The sequence below is a fragment of the Equus asinus genome, chromosome 5 (genome assembly GCF_041296235.1).
Source record: "Equus asinus isolate D_3611 breed Donkey chromosome 5, EquAss-T2T_v2, whole genome shotgun sequence".
NCBI classification, from domain to species: Eukaryota; Metazoa; Chordata; class Mammalia; order Perissodactyla; family Equidae; genus Equus; species Equus asinus.
In genome coordinates this window covers 41,388,232-41,408,124 of record NC_091794.1, presented here as the reverse complement: position 1 = coordinate 41,408,124, position 19,893 = coordinate 41,388,232, and the positions used below count along the sequence as shown (strand labels likewise).

Below are 19,893 nucleotides of genomic sequence, written 5' to 3'. Positions count from 1 at the left end.
GATATACAATGTTTAATCTGTTAATAATACAAAGACTGACTTCCTTTGGGTGGCAGTATCTCCTTGTATCTGGATTTGGGTCAGAAGGTTACCAGAGTTCCTATATATTACTTTTTTCTTTTTTTCCTCCTGCTGATGCTCCAAAGAGCAGGAAAGTCCATGGACAGTCTTATCTTTTACTGTCCTAAAGAATGATATCTTTATATCCATTTTCCTTTTAGTAGGTTTTATTTTTCAAATTTAGGAATGAAGAAATTGTGGGTTTGACTCTCCATTCCTGTTAAGGGCCTAGGATGGTGCCTCACCAAGTCTATTGGTCTCCTGAGAGATCTAAGGAAATAGTCTGGTGTAAAGGGAAAAGGACTGGGCTGGGAGTCAGAAGACCTGGGTTCTAGGCCACCTGTTAGGTTTGAGGCAAAAGATTGAACCTTTCTGAACCTTTCTTCCTCATTTGCAAAATGGCCTGAAGATGTCTCTTCCTTCTCCCACGTTGCACTACTCTGAGGACAGATAAGGCGGTGATCAGATAGCTTTGAAAACTCTATGCAGTGCTTCTCAGACTTTGCTGTGCACCTGGGGGTGTTGTTAAAGGCAGATGCTCATTCAGTAGGTTTGGGGTGGGGCCCGGGTTCTGCGTTTCTCACACTCTTACCGCTGCTTCAAGTCTGTACACCACACTTTGAGAAGCCAGGTTTGGTCTAAAGCATTCTGTTGTCGGGCGGGATATTAGAATTCTGAGGAGAGAAGCTGCCCACCTTGGCACAGAGCTTCCCAACACTAGCGCACCCTGAGTGGGTTACCAGGGAGGCCAAGATGCCCACCCCTCAAGTCCTGGGGCAGGGGGGCAGGGCCCGGGGCGACTGGAGCCTCCTCTATTACCCTGCTGTGCCAGAAGTCGCATCATTTTCTGTGTGTGCTACGAAGTGGACACATTTAGGAAACAGTACACAGTCTTCACGAATCCCTCTCCAGCTCTGTGAGGGGTGAGCACTAACGGAGGAAGGGAAGGCTGAGGAGGCAGGTGGAGGTGGACATTGGTGAGCTGGTAAGGCTGAGACCATAGAGGGTTCCAGTGGCAGCATTTTGCTTTGTCCTGGACCTAACACCCAAGTCCAGCCATTCAGCTGCCTCTGAGGGCCTGTGTGTTCCCTTCTAGGTCCTCCCTGCCATTGGCAGACCATGTCACCCTTTTCTTTCCTCACCCTTCTGACCTCCTGAACTTCTAGTTATGCCACTGTTGTTTTCGTTAGAAAAATCAAGTGTTAAACATTTACATTTGTCTAGTTTTAAGTTATTTTAACTTTAGGCACTGCTCTTTTATTTTCTTGTTTCAGAAAACTTTTTTTTATTACTTCTTAAAATGTCAAAAGAATTGATATATGGGTATATTTACAGAAAATTCCTATTTATTTTGTTTATTGTTTCTCATCTGTCTTTCCCCCAGTTGAATGTAACTCACAAGATGGTTCTGCTGGTTTTGTTCATTCGTACAAAGCCTGTTGGGTACCAGTCCGTTGCATAATAGGAGCTCAATAAATACATGTTGACTATTGAATGCTTAATTACAGATCTCAGTGTTCTTTTCTCTTCACCCTCTAGATGTTTATTCTTTTCAAGAAGAGGAACCCGTTTTGGATCCTCATTTGGCCAAGCACTTAGCGCATTTTGGAATTGATATGCTTCACATGCACGGGGTGAGAAGGCCTACTTTTGTCTATTCCCCCCTTGCAGGGAGGAAACTGGTTTATTTAATATCTAATTCCTTCAACACCAATCTTCATTTTATAGGTTTATAGGTTTTAATGTTTGCATTTATGTCTTGAATTTAGTTAATTAGCATTTTCTTTTGGTTACCAGCTTAGGTGTTTTTATGTTGTAATACAGATGGCACCCATCAAGTATCATTTTGTTTTGGAGTTTACGTACAACATTTCTGTCTCCTTGGATGGAGAGTTGCATGAATCCCTCTTTGTCCACTAAAGGGAGAAGATGTGGGAAGATGACCTTTAAAATTTCTGTGACCACCATCACTGTAATTAATTTATGAAGGGAGGCAGAGCTCCCAGGGGGTGGAAAGAGTAAGCCGACGTATTATTGCTGATGGAAAAGCTTTGCTTGCTTTAGTATTGTGTTCTCAAGCTGATATCCTGACTATGTAAGATTTGTCCCTATGCTGAGCTGGTGAAATGTGCCTACTTTGTTTTTGTCCTCTCCTCCCAGCTGGGCCGTCTCCCTCTCCTCATGTTCTCCTCTTTCTCGCTCGTGTCACTTTTTCACTTATTTTCTCTGCTCTTCTGTAGCCCTCCCTCCTATTTTGAGGCACTCCCGAGCCCCATGCTTTGATTCCACTTTCCCCTCCAACTGCCTTGCCTTGTTGTTTGCTGTGTTGTATCTTCCCTTGAAATTATTCTACTTGCTTCTTTTTTTCAATTCTTTTTTGTCTTTCTTCCTCCTCCTAGCTCCTTTCCACTCAATCTCTCTTTCTTTTATTTTCAAATCTTTAAAATGTGAGGTTTTTTTTTTATTGTAGTAAGATATACATGACAAAATTTATCATTTTAACCCCTTTTAAGTGTACAATTCGGTGACGTTGAGTACATCTATGCTGTTGTGTAACCATTACCATCTCAGTCTCTTTTAATTAAGCGGTTTATTTCTCTGTTTAATTGGGAAAAAAGGAAGAAACATCCATTGCTGTTAGAAATCATTCATGGGACATAATCTGTGAATGATAGTCACAGCTAAAGTTGTTTTTCTTCACCGACTTTGCCCCAGACAGAGAATGGGCTCCGGGACAATGACATCAAGCCTCGTGTCAGCGAGTGGGAAGTGATCCAGGAGACGGGGACGAAGCTGAAGCCCATGTATGGCCCTGGATACACGGGTCTCAAGAACCTGGGGAACAGCTGCTATCTCAGTTCTGTCATGCAGGCCATCTTCAGCATCCCAGAATTCCAGAGGGCGTAAGTTACCCCCCGGGGCGCTCAGCACTGCCCTTATCCCTTCCATGTCCACTCCACTCACAGGTGCTGGGGAAGCCCATCTTCATCAGCTGCAGGACATTTCACCACATCATCTGTGGTGTGACTTCTTGCACTGAAGCCGGGTGAGAACACTTGTCAAGTGTTACGGAAATCAAGTGAGATAAGGAAAGCTTTGTCGCTGAAAAGCCTCCTGTGGGGGTTTGTCATATTAATAGTGGCTTCCATTTTTAGACCATCACTCTCCATGCCAAGAAGGTATTAATCATTAATCTTCACAGCAAGCCTGCCAAATCCCTTCCTATAGATGCGCTAGGCGAGATTCAGTGATCCATTTGGTCGATGTTGTCCTCTTGGTGAGTGGAGTTTCTTAGATTTAGACTTTAATTTTTTGCTACTCAAAATGTGGTTCACAGACTGGTGCTGGTCTTGGACTGCTGGTTATGGATCTGCAATGACTTAAGTATGGAAATTGAGAGTGAACGTTTAGAAATTTTTGTAGCAATTTGACATTGCCATGTTTTATAACTGGCATTTCAGTTTTCCAATAATTTATTCATGTTATATTTTAAATTTTTTTACTTTTTAAAGATTTTATTTTTCCTTTTTCTCCCCAAAGTCCCCCAGTACATCGTTGTATGTTTTTAGTTGTGGGTCCTTCTAGTTGTGGCATATGGGGTGCCGACTCAATGTGGCTTGATGGGCGGTGCCATGTCCACGCCCAGGATCTGAATGGAACCGGCAAAACCCCGGGCTGCCGCAGCGGAGCACCCGCGAACTTAACCACTCGGCCATGGGACCTGCCCCTATGTTGTATTTTTTAAAGGTATCATCTGTATTAGTTGAAACAGACAAAAAAGCTGGCCATTCACCATAGGTAATTGGGAGGCACTGGTGCACTTCCTAACTGGCCATGCACTAGGCTGCCTTCTTCCACACCTAGGGGCAGAGTAGCTGTGTCTGTGGCATTTTCTTCCTTAGCCCATGCTTAGGACAGGGAGCCACAGAAACTGGGAGCTGCACTGGTACACTTATGGACAGCCTCTGCCTAAATTTAGGAAATAGTCTCTGGTATTTTCCAGAGTGGGTAGGTTTCCACCTTGGTTTGAGTATGGAGTGGGACACACATGTGGTAAGACAGACGGATGGGTAGACAGGACACTAAGAATAGCACAGGACAGTTTTTTATCCTGTGGAGTTGAAATGCTAATAGCTTTACTGGTGGTTAATAAAAAGTGTATCAAATAATGCTTTTCTTTCCTCTTGGTATTGAAGACTTACCTCTTACTGTTTTCTGGCTTTGGGAATTTATGGCCAGTTTTCCATGTCTAGTTTTCATTTTTTTATCCAGCCAATAAAGAGTAGGTTCTACTGTGCTCAGCAGTGTGCTGGGTTCAGTGGTAATCAAAAGGACATGGTGCCTGGCCCCACTTGGGGAAACAGACATTAAATAAATAATCTTAGGAACAACTGCATGGTTATAAACGTGGTAGATTCCCTGAAGGAAAAGGAAGTGGTCAGAGAGGCCCTTTGAAGAAAGGACATGCACCTTGCCTGATGTACAGGCAAAGTGGGGACAGAGGGTTTGGGACAGAAGGAAGAACAAATTTGAAGCTCTGAGATGGGAAAACCTTTTCAAAGGTATGTGTCATGCACTGTATTTTTTAAATACATTCTTATCCTTGTCACATACTTGTATTGTCATGTGGGGAACAGTGTAGCTTCATCTTATGTGTCTCATGCTCCAAGTTTTTAAAAAAAATCTTAAAGGAAAGTTCTTATGGTAGATGTTGTATAATTATTATTTGTTTTAAACTAGAATGGAAGAAACTTGTATTCTTTTGTTACAAAGCCCAACACATTTTTAGTGCTTTATAGTCTATAGTTTTTGAAAATTCTTTCTATACACCAAAGTTTGATGAACAATTACCTTTCTGAATTTTTTCTTCAGTGAAAAAATGTACCTCCTTACCGTGTTTTGGATTTATGATTTGAATTTCTCACCTCAGTCTTGTTTCAAGAGTTTTAGAATTTTATTTTATCGAGTATTTTATATTTCTATTTTCTAAACATTTACTGTATATATTAGAGCATGAGCAGCTTATTATTCATACTCCTCCTCAGTGTTTTCTTTCTTTTACCAAATATCACTGGCCTGAGGTACTTGCTCTTTAAACTCCTCTCTCCCCACGGGCCTAACTCAGTGGAGTTCCAGGAGCAGCGTCTCCATTTTGCAAGTAGAAAGGGTGACTCACAGAAAGATTAAATAACTTACGCACAACCACAGTGTAATTCGGGAACGTCGGCCTGACTCCTTGATACCCTGTCTGCCACCTGAACCCAGTTTCCATTTCAGAATAATTCTGATGAGGATCAAATCTAAATAAACAAGTGTACAAATTGAATGACAACTGAGATGGATTGTCAGATAGCAGAACTACATTTTTTTTTAAGAAACACTGGATTACAAACTAAAAGCATAATAAGTATTTTAAAAATTATCTAACATTACTTCCGCCTTTTAATTTAATTTTGTCGTAATGGAGGATATTCCTCATCAATTGGAAAAGGAATATAAATTGCTAGCAAGGTGGACATTTCTGACATCAAAGATTATCCCCTTTAACTTTATTTTTCTCCACCAATCTTTCTTGAAAGCATAAGCCTTTCCCTAATACTCGCCTTCCCAGTGAGTTTTTTTGTCCTGTCAGGTTTTGAAATCTGATAAAGGCTAGATTGTAAGAGAGCTAATGAGTTCATCATGTTGTGTATTGTTAAGAATTCTTCAGTGCAGCATATGGTTCTGAGTAATTTGGTTCCGAAGTTTTGTTTATCTATTATTGGCTCTTGGTCGATTGAAAATTTCTAGATGCAATTGTTGTCCTGGTGACATCTAAAAGCTGTTTGAATGGGACTGTCCCTGAGAAGCGTGCTCTGGTAATTTTGATGTAGGTACATAATCTGGGATACGAATTCTGAGTTTGTAGAGAACAGGTGCCTAGAAATTTCTAGTAGTTGAGGGATCCGATTACAGGTCATTGCTAACTACAAGTGTGTCATGGTTTTCTGGTAAAGCTTTGTTGTATGATGCCTTTTCTGTTGGGTTATAGGTAGTCAGTTATAGAAATTGGTTATGTGATTACACAATATGAGTGTATTTATTCAACAAATATTTATTGAGTGCCTTCTACAGGTCGGATGCTGTTCTAGTGCTGGAGATGCAGTGATTTAGATAAAGTCTGTCTTCAGGGAGATTAGATTCTAGTATGTAATCTCCAGAGAGAGATAATAAACAAGAACATAGATAAATTATGTAATTGCAAGTAGTGATGCATGCCAAGGGGAAGGTCAGCCAGGCTCAGGTGATAGGGAATTAGGAAGGGTGGAAGATTTCTTTTAACCTGACCTGAGAAGGAGCAAGGATCCATGGGGAGAGCATTCCAGGAACGGGACAGCAGACGGCATGACCTTGAATCAGGAGCAGATGGCATGACCTTGAATCAGGAGTGAGCTTGGCATGCCCCGGGGCAGCAGGAAGGGCAAATGGCCGGGGCAGTGTGGGCTGAGGGAGAGTGATGGGAATGAGGTCAGAGAAGTGGGCAGAGCAGAGTGCATGACGGGCCAGGGAAAGGGATCTGCTTCTGGATTCTTCTTCCTAGAGCTTTCAGGCTTAGAACTTCAAAGCCTGAAGAGGGAAAGATCAACAGCACAAAGCAGAGAGCCTGAAATAGGAAATGAACTTTGAAAGTGAGAGGAATGATTGTACGTTGAGATTAGAGATGGGTGGTTAAAGTTAGCGCTGCTCTGTTGGGATAAACTGGTCAGAAAGAGGAGTTGTGGGCTGCTCAAGGGATCGTGGACAAGGCAGGTACAGCCGGCAGAGTGCTTCAGAGCATGGCTTTGGAGCCAAGCTGCCTGGGTCCACTCTGGGCTTCATCACACACTCTCTGGGTGACTTCAGAAGGTACCTAATGATTTTGCATCCCTATTTTCTCATCTTTCAAATGGAGTAACGATAATAATCTTTTCCTCTTATGGTTGTACTGAAGACTCAACCAGGTGATATAGGAAACCCTCAAGAAACGGTAGTTGTCACTGCTGTGTCGTCGTTATTCACTTTGGTGTGATTGAACAACCCCTGACCTCACCGTTTATGTTTGAGATGGCAGTTGCAATGGCAGAAGCCAGTGCTTCTTGACTCTGGCGACATGTTAGAATCACTTGGGGAACTTATAAAAGATTCCAAATCCCAGGCCTCACCCTCAGCCATGAAATCAGAACATCTGGGAGTGACTCTGGCTTTCGTATTTTTTCAGGAAACTCTCTGGGGAATTCTAACTTGCACCCAGGGTTGGGACCCGCTGATAGAAGCGTGAACATTTTAGGGAGGTCCGTGAATATGGCGGCAGAGGTAGGAGCTCAGGAAAAACATTTCTTCAGTGGATGATTTAATTTTGACAGAAAGGCAAGGAGGTCTGAGCTAGGATGATGGCTCATTTTGGTTCTGATCTCCTCTTAGTTCCTATGTTTTGACTGTCACTTCTCATTTCCTAGGTATGTAGGAAATCTTCCAAGAATATTTGACTACTCTCCTTTAGATCCAACACAAGATTTCAACACACAGATGTAAGTGCCCAATTGTAGTTTGTTTAGAAAAGTATCCAATAAAGTGTTCATATTGGTTATCTCTGGGTTGCAGAATTAAAGGCAGTTCTCTTTTCTTCATTTTCTGTATTTTTAAAGTGTTCTAAAGTGAGCGTGTGTTACTTTTACAAGAAGAAAGAAATTAATAAAATTATAAAGTACTGAGGAAAATTTGAAAATGGAATCAGTATTGAGCTGAATCAAATAAAAAGTTATTTGTGAGAAATTGAGATAAAATGTTCCACCTAAAAGCAGCTGCAATTATTGAAATGCGTAGGTAATTTTAGCATCTCTAAGGGGAAGCAACAATGACCTTTTGTTTTTGTTTCTCCCTCCCGTCCAGGACTAAGTTAGGACACGGCCTTCTCTCAGGCCAGTATTCGAAACCTCCGGTGAAATCTGAACTCATAGAACAGGTGATGAAGGAGGAACACAAGGTATGTGTCCGGGTGGTGGCCACGTTGATGTGTGGGAGGGGCCTTTACCAGCTAGAACGTGGATTTCCTCTGATTTGGCAAGTGGTGCCGTCAATTTAGCGAGTTGGCAGAATAGCTGTTGGATTTCAGAGTCTAGGGTGTCTGTCTGCATGCTACTAAAAATTGTGGTAAGTAATAGCCACGGTTTGGGTTTCCGGTGCCAGTCATTTCATGGATTACATGTGATTTGTATCATTAAGGGTCTTCAGAAACCGTATTCTTCCTAACATACAGCTGAGATGGAAGGAATAAACTTTATAAAAATATTAACATTTTCCTCTTGGTAATACAATCTTGGCCCTTATGGTGTCTTTCTTCTCCTAAGCCTCAACTTTGTTGGCTAGAGTTTCTCAAGAGGCTGGTTGGTATAAACACACTGATTCCTAGACCTTTCTTTAGAGCTGAGGATTCTGAATTTCTGGTGAAGGCTGGGCAGTCTTCATGTTTGGTCAGCTGGCGGGGAGTTTGTAAGCACACTCAAGTATAAGTAACTCAGTTGGCTATTCAGTCCCTGTTAATTGATAGCGTAATTGAAAGATGTGCTTTATCTCCTAATAGTCAGACTTGCATTTCCACGTGCCTGCAGGATGGGCTACTGACCCCTCCCTGGGCTGCTCTGTTACACTACTCCAGAGGGTGTTACTTGCAACCTAGTCTTTCTGAGTGGTGCCCTCGGCGTTGTGCAGTGCACAGCTTACACAGCTGTCTTTGGCGGCCTTGGCTCCCATTGCTGCAGATGTCCTGAGTGGAGTTCACGCCCCACTTGCTCTGCCTTCAGAGTACCCTGTCTTGACTTAGTGGGCATGTTCTTTCAATTCTGTTTCTCAAGTGTTTGACCTCTGTGCTCCTACCTTAAGTCAGTTATCCTTAACTAATGCCTGCAGACTGAGAGCAAGAATGGAAAGTGAATCTGCTCTTTTTCCTAATGAAGCCAGTTAGCTGGGGAAATGGAGCAAAGAGGAGAAGGGAGATTATGAAGGGCACATACAGAGGCAGGGTTGGGGAGTGGGGAGAAGGGAGTAGGTTGTGAGGAGGATGGAGAGGGATACAGACTTTCCGAACAGCCAGACCAGGAGACCAGAGTGTCGGTGGGGCAGGAAGCCTTACGTTCCCTGGTTGCCTTGTTATCCAGCATTGCAGGATCATGAGTTCCTGACCCACCTGAGACTGGAAGACCCTCATCTGGGATGCAGCTGAGGAGATGGTTTGGGTGTAGGGCTGAGGTCTGAGCTTATCAGGCTGCTTCTGCCTCTGAGCTCCGCTGAAACTTTGAAGAGGCGCTAGTGAAGAAAACGGTCCAAAATTTTGTTTTGCTCACATTTATCCTGAGTTGGCATCCAGGCTGTCACTTCTTAGGCCACTCTTAAGGCGGAGCCCACCCTCCCTGTTGGAGAAGGTGGAGACTGGATTGGGATTTGGGAGCCTGGCTTCCTCCCCTGGCTCTGCAGGGAGCTGTGGGACCACGGGCAAGTCATGTACCCTTTCAGTCTCTGCCTGGCGGAATTGGTCTAGGTGGTGGTTGTGAATATTGCAAGAGTGAAGGACCCCTCTCTGATGTAAATAAAATCTGTGTGCATTATATGGCTGCCGTTGTGCTTTTGGAATCTCCTCACTTGAGAAAATGTGAAATGCAAATTCATCCATTTAGCGATGTTTAGAAGTAAAATTTGGTTTTGTTAATATTACAATATCTTTTTACATTAGAAAAAGGAAGTTCTTAGATGAGCAAGGCACGTATTTGTTCAACTTTGGACAGTGACTGCTTGGGGCCCTTGCCCCCTCCTCGCCGTTGGGTTTAGGGACCATTGTGCAGTAGCTCTGTGGTTCCAGAGGTCTGAGGCTTGTAGATGGGAACCACTGCTCTGTCTGGCTCAGGGTCCGTAACTGGCAACATTTGGTCCATATTTGGCCTGCAGGTGTGTTTTGCTTGGCCCCCACACAAATATCTGAATTTCCAGCTTCTCTTAAACACATGGCAGTCCCAGCCCATAATAGCAGTTGCCTGAAGCTGAGGAGCAGCATCCCTTCACACAGGACACACAGTTCCCAGCTGGCTCCAGTCCCTTTGTGATTTGTGATCCAGCAGGTACCCTGGGTATTTGGGTGTGTGACCCTTGATCTAGATAATCTGTAAAATCCTTTCCCACTCAGAGGTGCCATGATCTAGTGGTCTTGAAGAAAGAACCCTGCATGTGATCAGTGGAGCGATGCGTATCTTGGCAGTGGAGGGGAAGGCCTGTCTGGCTGGGTGGGAAATGAGAATGAGGGAGTCTTTGGTCCAGGTGTCAACAAGGCTCCTTTAACATTCAAAATAGAACTTGAATTGACCATATGATTTTCTTTGTGGCCCTAGTGATGTCAGTTTCAAGCTGTTATTTGAACAGACAAGTAATTCTTAGTAAAATCTCCAGTCTCCTTCACAGAGGAAGGAATTACTTTTTGAGGCATCAAGATTTTCATCAGCACTTGGTTTCAGAGAAAGCAATTTGTCAGAATCTTCTCTCTGGTATCAATAGGCCCTTGGTCAGGTGGTCTTGTCCCAGGCCTCTGGCATTTCTGGCTTGTAGATGAGCCTGAAGTGCTCCAAGAGAAAGAAGATGTGCTGAAGCAGAGAGAGGGATAGATTACAAGAGGAATGTGTGGTGGAGGGGAGAGAGCATAAGAGAGGGGTGGGAGCCATGTGGTGGGAATGCCTTTTTACAGGGCCACTACCACCAGTGATACTAATAACTGTGTTACGTAGAGCTTATGAAAGGCCAGGTTCATCCTGCATGTTCACTGATGCAGAAACTGATGCACAGAAACCTTGCCTGAAGTTACAAAGCCAGGGAGTGGCAGAGCTGGGATTTACAGCCAGCAGACTGACTTCTGAGTCTGTGCTTTCGACCACTACACTATCCTACTTCCCTGACAGTAGTTCCAGCACTTGGTTCCTGCTCCCTGTGCCTCAGTGTGTGAATGGTGGTGAGTGAATGACAAAAGGGGTGTGTGAAGTTTGCAGAATTCCAACGTATCCCAGTAACTTGAGTTTCTTACCTCTGTCTCACATCTTGGGTCATTTCTAGAATGTATACTTCCTGGTATTAAATTTTTCTTCTCCAGACCAAGGTAAAATCTAGGTTTTATATATGCATGCTTAATATACATTTTCATCTATAAAAAGATTTTCAGTATTTATTTTGGGCACTGCCATTTCTATATAAATTTCTTGAATTGATTTTTATTTTTTTGGTGAGGAAGATTGTCCCTGAGTTAACATCTGTGCCAGTCTTCCTCTATTTTGTATGTGGGTCACTGCCACAGCATGGCTTGATGAGTGGATAGGTCCATGCCTGGGATCCAAACCTGCAAACCCTGGGCTGCTGAAGTGGAGTGCACGAACTTAGCCACTGCACCACCAGGCCGGCCCCTTGTTGAATTGATTTTTGAAATTAAATTGCACCCACAGTAAATAAAATCTCCTCACTATAAAAGAACACTTTTTCTTCTTTAAAAAATATATTCCTGATCTTTATGCATTCTAAGACAGTGTTCACACATTTTAGTGTTGAATACTCCATAATTTATTTCTCTTTTTGAAGAGAACATGTTTTAAACAATCCTGTGTTCTGAGCAATTGCTAGTCTCAGTTTTTGATCCACGTGAGATAACCAGTCTTCTACTTTAGTGATGTAATTTTAGCCCCAAACGTAATAATATTGTTTTCACTAACCTCCATTTTCCTAGATTGGGCAAATATAATATTTCTAACTTACCTTTTGAAATATGAAAAAATAGCTTGGGGCATGCCATCTATTCCTTTAGCTTAGGAGATTAAGGGTGGACCTGGGTTAGGAACTAGAGGACCAAGGTTTATGGTTTAAAGTGAAAAGTTTAACTCAACAAACACCATACACCTATGTATTAGGGACAAGCTGAGATGCGTCTATCTTTTTTTGTTCGTGTGGTCTTCCAATTTAAGTATCCGTACAAGTGTTTCTCTGATGTAATACAAAGCCTCCATCTTGCTGCCTGTTTATTAATTAAAGCGTTAGGCTCAGGGGCTATGAACGGGCAGAGTCTGGCTGCCCTCTTGGTGCAGTGTTCACCAGAAAGGTCTGTGCAAGCATTTGGGAAAGATTCTGAACACCATAGTCTTCTAATTTGAGCTGATCTGTTTTGCAGTTGCTGACGGAGAAAGTAAGTACAGTACCCTATGAATATGACAGGTTCCTTACATGCTTGGTATTTTGGAAACTGTTTGGGGCTCCCCCTTAGAAAGTTAGTTGTTAGGACTGGCCGTTGCTTCAGGCGTCCGAGAGCTGGCTCTCAGAGAGTGCGTGCTTCCTCAAGGCAGGCCTGGCCCTTGGTCAATTTTGGTCTTTTCTTTCATCTTGTGCGGTGATAGGCCCATAGGGGACGCTCAGGTGATGTCACTGACCCCACTGCCCACTAGCAAACATGGTTTCTTTGAGTTAGTTCTTTGGTTCTTGTTTTGACTTTTTGGTTTCTTTTGGGTAACTGCTTTATATAGAGCCTGGCCTTTAAAAAAATTATTTAAATTTGTAAATATACAGAAAAGTAGAGCGCAAAGTCTAATGAATCTCCATGTACTGATGTGTCGCTTCAGCAGTCACCGTTCTGCCACTTTGGTCTCATCAATCCCCCCTAAACTCATCTCTTTCCTTTCCTTCTTTTCCTCTCCCTTCCCTGCAGTATTTTATCACCAAATCCAGTCATCCTCCTTTTCACTTGTAGATAGTTAATATGCAGCTGGAACTAGGATACCTTCTTCTTTTCTTTTAACATAAATATCATGTTAAAAGTTGTTTGAAGAGTTAGAAGCACCCCACCAAAATTAACCACGTTACCTCAGTACCAGCTAATACCGGTCCATGTGCAGACTTCCCTGCAGGATCAAGGACATCTTTTTAAAGTCCGCCTCCTTTTCTTTTTGCAAGCTATTGATTTGTCGAAGGAGCAGGATCCTCTGCTCCAGGATTGCTCTAAAGATTGCTTCCTTGAGGTGTTGTTTAGCTTGTGTTTCTCATAAGCTGGAAGTTAGATCCGGAAGCCTAATTAGATTCAGCCTCCAGTTGTTTATAGCCTGACTTTCTAATATACTGGATATGAGGTGACTATAGTGATAGCTGAGCGTGGGAATTATTGAGACCTCTCCTCTGAAATCAGAGATGGACTAGGTGTGGGGCATGCGTGCAGGCAGACGGGGCCAGCTGATGATCAGATGTTGAGTGTGGAGTAACCAAGTTTGAGCTAAATCCAGCTGTGACAGCCAGGAGTTGGAGTGTGACATGGAGAGGAAGGGCTAGCATCTCTCTGGTTGGGACACTTTTAAGTAACATCTTGATGGTCAATAATTCTCAAGCTATAGCTTGACTGTTGAACAAAGGATTAAGAAAGATCAGTCGAGGGAAAACAAAGAAGTGAAATGAGCACAGAAAGACAAGAGGCGTGGGAGGGGCATGAGTGAGGCTGGGTGGCAATCCCAGCGCAGGGCTGTTTCTAGGGTCTTCACCAGGGTCTTTACTGAAACTTCTCCCGGTTGTATGACCACATGATGGCACAGAGCAGCAGTGATCTTTTCAGAGTTTACTCTCGTTGAACTTTTCAAAGCAGCTGCTTGGATGGGGACTGGCAGCCACACCACGCTCGAAGCACGGCTTGTAAGAAGTAACACCATCAGCAGGAGGCAGTGAGTGTGTGCTTATGTGAATGCCTAAACAGAAATGCACCATGCAAAAAGATTGATTCCAGTTGGTGCCTCTACACTGTGGAGGGTGGAGAAAGACTTGCACAGACCTGTCCTGTTGGCCCCAGAGGTGCTTGGGTGTGAGAGGGCTTACCCAGAGTCCAAGACGTACTGTCTTCTGATTTCAGCAACTGGTAGGACGGATTCGGGGACATCAGAGGTGAGAACTAGGCACATGTGTGCAGGAAGAGTATTAGGATGAGAGAGAGAGACACAGAGAGAGAGCGAGACAGAGAGAGAGGGAGAGACTGACTTTTCTAGCTATGTGATCTTGGGCCAGTTACTTGACACTTCTTTGTCTCAGTTTCCTCATCTGTCAAGTGGAGAAAATAATGAAAATAGTAATCACCTCATGAAGTTGGGTGAGTTAAGCAATATACACATATAAAGTGCTCAGAACTGTGTCTGGCACCTTGTAATTATTCATCCAGGTACCTAGAATAGTGTCTGACATTTTATAGCACTCAGTAAATATCTGTTGAATGAATGAATAAATGTTAGCATTATGCAATGATAAGGCATTATTATTGTGTGCGTGTGTTGGCTGGTACTATGTAGATAGACAGCCGTATTGTGAGTGAAGAAAGTTACCACTTTTACATAGTTTTCAGGAAGTGTATATACAGTTGGAAAATTAATTGTCAGGGGTAAATTGGTCTTCGCTGGAAGTACATCTGAAGCCATGTGTGTGTGTAAGTCGGTCATTTATGTACAGGTTCCAAGTCCTCAGATGCCAAAATGCTGCTACTTTGGGGAGTTCTCCTCTGAGAGCTGCTAGCACTGTTTCAGGTCCTCCGCAGTGCTCCGCAACATTTTTTATAGCTACGTGTGTTGTCTCTCATTGCCTCTGTTGTCTGCCAGAATACCCAATAGTGTTCTGCACGAGGTAGGTTGTCAGTAAATATTGAATGACGAGACCAGATATATTTTCAGCAAGACAGGAAAATTCACCTGAGTTTTATTAGCACCATTGCTTAGAACATGCTCATTGGAGAGATTTTATATGTAGGGCAGGCCCTTGGCTGCCAGGAGATAAATATAGGTTTTCCCATAAACTGGTGCATCTGACTGTGTGATTCTGCACACCTGTCGTGGTCTCCAGACCCTGAGCATTGACCTGGATGTCCAGGAGACCTCAACGAAGTGTGAGACCTGGCCTCCGCCTGTCAAGGACTGCAGTCACGCTGAGCAGGTGGGCCAGAAGAGGCTACAAGTTGAAGGGAGCAGGAGGCACTTAGTGTCATGAGCCCAGTGATGGCCCACATAGCAAGTTCTCTGGGCTTCAGAGGAGGGGAACGTGGCCTGGAAGCTGAGCACGTGGAGGTTTTGAGAAGAAGTGAGTGGGCAGCAGCCACACCTTTGCAGAGAGGACGTCAATTATTTCTTTGCTTGATTGGCAGGGTGCTGCAGGTGCCATTTTAATTTTGCTGCAGAGTCCCTGGACCTGGACTCAGAAGCTGGAGTCCATTCTGGGTCTGTTCTTTGTTGGCTCTATGATAATATGGTCATTAAGACCACTTTCAGTTGAAAGACCTACCTGGCACTTCTCTGCCAGTCTCAGTTTCCCTATCCATAAAATGGAGATAATGGTGGTACCTTCTTCGTGGGGTTATTGTGTATTAAAGGAGATGGCATGTAGCCCCATTACTAGATGGGCTGAATGTGGAGGGACACTCAGGAAACAGCTTTATCATGTGCCCACCTCTGTCCTCAAAGGTGATGTGGAATCTTCCCATCGTGCCTCGTCAGAGCATCTTATGGGGATCGCCCAGATTTCTAGTGATTTCTTGCAAGTTACTAGCATTAAAATGTCGGGTTCACATTAGAACTAGTTTAAAATTTCTCTTCCTTACCAAGCTCGGGAGTCTTGGAAACCAGCAGTACAGAAGGGTCAGCTAAGCATCCTCTGATATTTTTTTGTCCTTGCTCCATCCCTTTGGCTCCTCCCACCTCCTCTGGCCCCTCCAGAGTGGAGGATCCAGGGATGGGAGATTAGAAAAGAGGCAGAGTCTTTCACTGAGCTGGAGCGTTTGGCTCCCTCTTGGCTGCCGTGTGTCTTCTGTCATGGTCAACCTTCTTGTGGGGGCACATTAGTGGTTCTTTAGAGATGCCTCCCCACCCCCGCTTGTCCCCTCAAGGACCTTTCCCTGATGCCCTGGACCGCTGACCTCTGTAACACTCTACCCCAGTTCCTACCCCAAGCCTCCTCCCCCCATCTTCTCATGCAGTGCCTTTCTGGAGGAGCCTGGCTGCCTTTTGAGCTATCCTTTTAGTCCCTGGGCAAGTTCACACATCCTTGTCCCACCAAAATTGTGCCTGCTGCCCATTCTTCCCACTCTGCTTTCCTGGCAGCTGCAGGAAGCTCCTTCCACTTCTCCAAGTGAGGGGCAAGCTCCTGGGAACTCCGTGTGCTCTGTTCCAGAAACAGCCCAGGGTGGACTCATGAGCCGAACAGCTCTGCCATGGTTGCCTGGGGCATGCAATGTCACTTCCTTTTCTTGCAAGTGCCCCAGTCTCTGTGGGGGAGCCTCTCATAGTTCCTCAGAGGGAGGGCAGGGAGATGCTACAGAGCTCTCCCCTCCTTTAACTTCCTTCCGAGGACCCCCCTCCCTAATGCATCTCCAGCCTGCTCTGAAATGGGCTGTGATGCACCAGTTTGGCCCCCATGTAGCAGGCCCTGTGAGGATGGGCCTAGTGCCTCTCTTTAGAAAGTGGGGTATTTATCATGTCTCTAGTTTTGAGTCAGCAGGAGGAGTGGCATCCTGTTCTCACGTCAGCTTCATAGTGCGGTGCTTGGTGCACACTAAACATCCAGGGCGTGTTGGCCCTTATTGTTACTTAGCTTCTGTGGCCTTCTGTCTTCTCATCTGGAAATTGGGACTTATGGTAATCCTCACTGTCCTTGCCACTTAGTGCTGTTATGTGTATGAAAGTATTGTAAGATGATTTTATTTTTATGTTTTAGCCTCAACAGAATGGGATCTCTCCACGCATGTTTAAGGCCTTTGTAAGCAAGAGCCACCCAGAATTCTCCTCCAATAGACAGCAGGATGCCCAGGAATTTTTCTTGCACCTGGTGAATCTTGTAGAGGTGAGTAAGTCAGTCTTCAAAAATGCTCCTGAGGGTTGAAAGAAGTGTGCCCAGCCCCTCGGTGCAGTCCGCTCTGGCCTGGCCACTTCCTTCCATCTCTCACTGTCCAAGCTCACTTGGAATCTGCTTCTTTGAGGCTTTCTCTGCTCATCGTACTTGTTGTAATCGCTCCGGATGCCCTGTTTTCTAGGCGCTTGTGGACGTCCCTGGTCTCCTTTTCATTTGTACGTGTTATAGGAACGTTTGTTGGTTATTTCATTCACGCTTTTTTTCTCTCCGTGACAAAGCTCCTTGAGAGTCCTGTGTGATATGTGGTGTCTTCCTGCCACCGCTCAGAGATGGTCACACTTCTCTCGCAGCAGAGTAAATCCCATTAAATGCTCTGGTTAAAGCCACTGAGAAGTCATGATTAAAAGCTTTTTTCTCCTCTTGAAAAACAACTCCTTTTTTCTGGATTACAAACATTTTCTTTGTGGAAAATATAGAAAGGCACAAAGAAATAAATCAAAATCACCCGTAATACCAGCACCGACAACCAGTGTTAACATTTTGGTGTCTGACCCACCAGTCACATTTCAGGTGCATTTATGAATTCTCTATGTGCTGTTTTGTAAGCAATGTTCTCCGCTTAACCTGTTGTGAACGTTTTACCATGTCATTACTTATTTGAATAGAGCATGATTTCTGTTTTATTTGTATATAATTTACACAAATGCATTTATATAATCATAGCATGCATGCCTTAATTTTTCCTTTATTTTTTCCCCTGTCTCCTCACTTTGTCTCCCTCAACCCTTGTCTTCTAATTCCATATAGATCACTTTCTCTCCCATAATGTTTAATGACTGCATAATATTAATTCACACGATGGGCTGTAATTTATTTAACCATTCTTCCAGTTTTGGACTTTAGATAAATACCACTGTTTTGCTATGAAAGTATCTAGTGAACTGGAAACTTTTAGCAACACCAGAGGGAACTTTTAGTAACCCCAGACCTTTATACCAGATTTATATTTGATTTTATTAGTTTTTATTCATAGCTTAATATTCATACATTTGCTAACCTGGTATAATCCAACCTTCAGAGGAACCGCATCGGCTCAGAAAACCCAAGTGATGTTTTTCGGTTTTTGGTGGAAGAACGTATTCAGTGCTGTCAGACCCGGAAAGTCCGCTACACAGAGCGAGTGGATTACCTGATGCAGTTGCCTGTGGCCATGGAGGCAGCGACCAACAAGGGTAACGGTTCCAAAGGGGGAAATCGGCAGGGTGCTGCTTCACGTGTGAACACCCTCCATCAGAGATGACATGGCTTCAAAGTTGTGTTAGGAGTGGACCCAGCCCAGAGGTGTCTGGTTGTTTCCATCTTTCCCTCAGTCCTCGTGTGACTTCCTTTTGAGAAGAATCAAATGCATCACAGATTTTGTGGATGGGTTGTGGATGGAACCTACTTTAGCGCCTATAAGTTTAACCCATAGGTTGGCTTGGAGTCAGCTTAATTTTGGGGAAAATTATTTGAATTATATATGTGGAAACTTCTTTAACACTGTCTCTCATAAGTTGTGCTGAGGGAAATGATCAGAACTGCATTTTTGTGGGGTTTTTTGGTGAGGAAGATTGGCCTTGAGGAAATAGCTGTTGCCAGTCTTCCTCTTCTTGCTTGAGGAAGATTGTCCCTGAGCTAACTTCTGTGCCACTCTTCATCTGTTTTGTGTGTGGGATGCTGCCACAGCATGGCCTGATGAGCAGTGTGTAGGTCTGCCCCTGGAATCTGAACCTGTGAACCCTGGGCCGCCAAAATGGAGAGCCCGAACTTAACTGTTACACCACCAGGCTGGCTCCAGAACTGCATTTTTTGATGTGAGACATTCAAGCGGAGGTCTCTTGAAGTAATCCAGCTTTGGCCTCCGAGTCTTTGAGATAAAGTGTGACAAGGCCCTTGATAGGAGCGAGGCCTGTTAGAAGACTCTCTGGGCTTCGGAAGCAGGAAGGAGGCAGAGATACCGCAGCCAGTGGGGGTTCCTTCAGTCCATCTCATCTGGTTCTTCCCAGGCAGAATAGACAAATGGTAATTTCTTAGAATTAGCATCTTAAAAGCAGAAAAAGGCAAAATATCTGCCAGATTGCTTATTTCCTGTGAACTGGTCATTTCTGTAAAGTTCAACAACTCCCTGGTAGCCTTTTTCTCCTTTTTGGTCTTTTCCTGACTATATTGTGCTAATTGGAGAGTGATGATCATGATGATTTTAAGATGAAATGATTTCCATTTTCTGTAAGCTCAATGCAGCTTTTGACCAATTTTTAAATTCTTATCCCTTATACAAGGTAGAAATGAGGGTGGGGGCCTGTGGTTTGTTTGCTTTTTAGAACTCGGCTTAATTGCTTTCTCTTGCCTGTTCTGCTCAGTTCTATCATCTTCTCTAACTCACTGTTTATAATTTATGAGTGGTAACTATTTTTTTCAGAAAGGAGACTTATAATTTAGTCTCTGGATATTGATTGCTCGGGATGCCTAATGCCAGCATCCTAGATTTACTTACATCATAAACTGATGTGGACTGGGGAATGAATATTCAGATGTGTTTAAGAAAACGCATAGTGAGGCCAGCCCTGTGGCAAGTGGTTAGGTTCAGTGTGCTCTGCTTTGGCAGCCCAGGTTCATGTGTCCAGACCCCGGGCGCAGACCTATACCAATCGTCAGCCATGCTGTGGCAGCAACCCATGTATAAAGTGGAGGAAGATTGGCACAGATGTTAGCTCAGGGCTAATCTTCCTCAGCAAAAAAAAAGAAAAAAAAGGAAAGCACATAAGCATGCATAGGTGCATAAATGTGCTGAAAAACTGTTAAATCAGGAGTGATTTCTTTTTCTGTGATACAAAAGGAATTCCCAGAAAGGCCCATTCAAAATCTATATAAAATTTTGACTTAACAGGTAGTTTCCAAGAGCAG

The 19,893-nt window shown here is 43.8% G+C and overlaps 1 protein-coding gene across 1 annotated transcript in view; it reads left to right on the top strand.

The window, feature by feature from the left end:
* USP13 (ubiquitin specific peptidase 13) overlaps window positions 1-19,893 on the top strand; it is a 107,450-nt gene that overhangs the window by 51,254 nt on the left and 36,303 nt on the right. Inside the window, exons 7-12 of the mRNA XM_014838347.3 lie at window positions 1,600-1,694; window positions 2,776-2,963; window positions 7,536-7,607; window positions 7,969-8,062; window positions 16,816-16,941; window positions 18,029-18,182. Coding sequence (XP_014693833.1) covers window positions 1,600-1,694; window positions 2,776-2,963; window positions 7,536-7,607; window positions 7,969-8,062; window positions 16,816-16,941; window positions 18,029-18,182 — 729 coding nt within the window. The remainder of the gene's footprint in view (window positions 1-1,599; window positions 1,695-2,775; window positions 2,964-7,535; window positions 7,608-7,968; window positions 8,063-16,815; window positions 16,942-18,028; window positions 18,183-19,893) is intronic.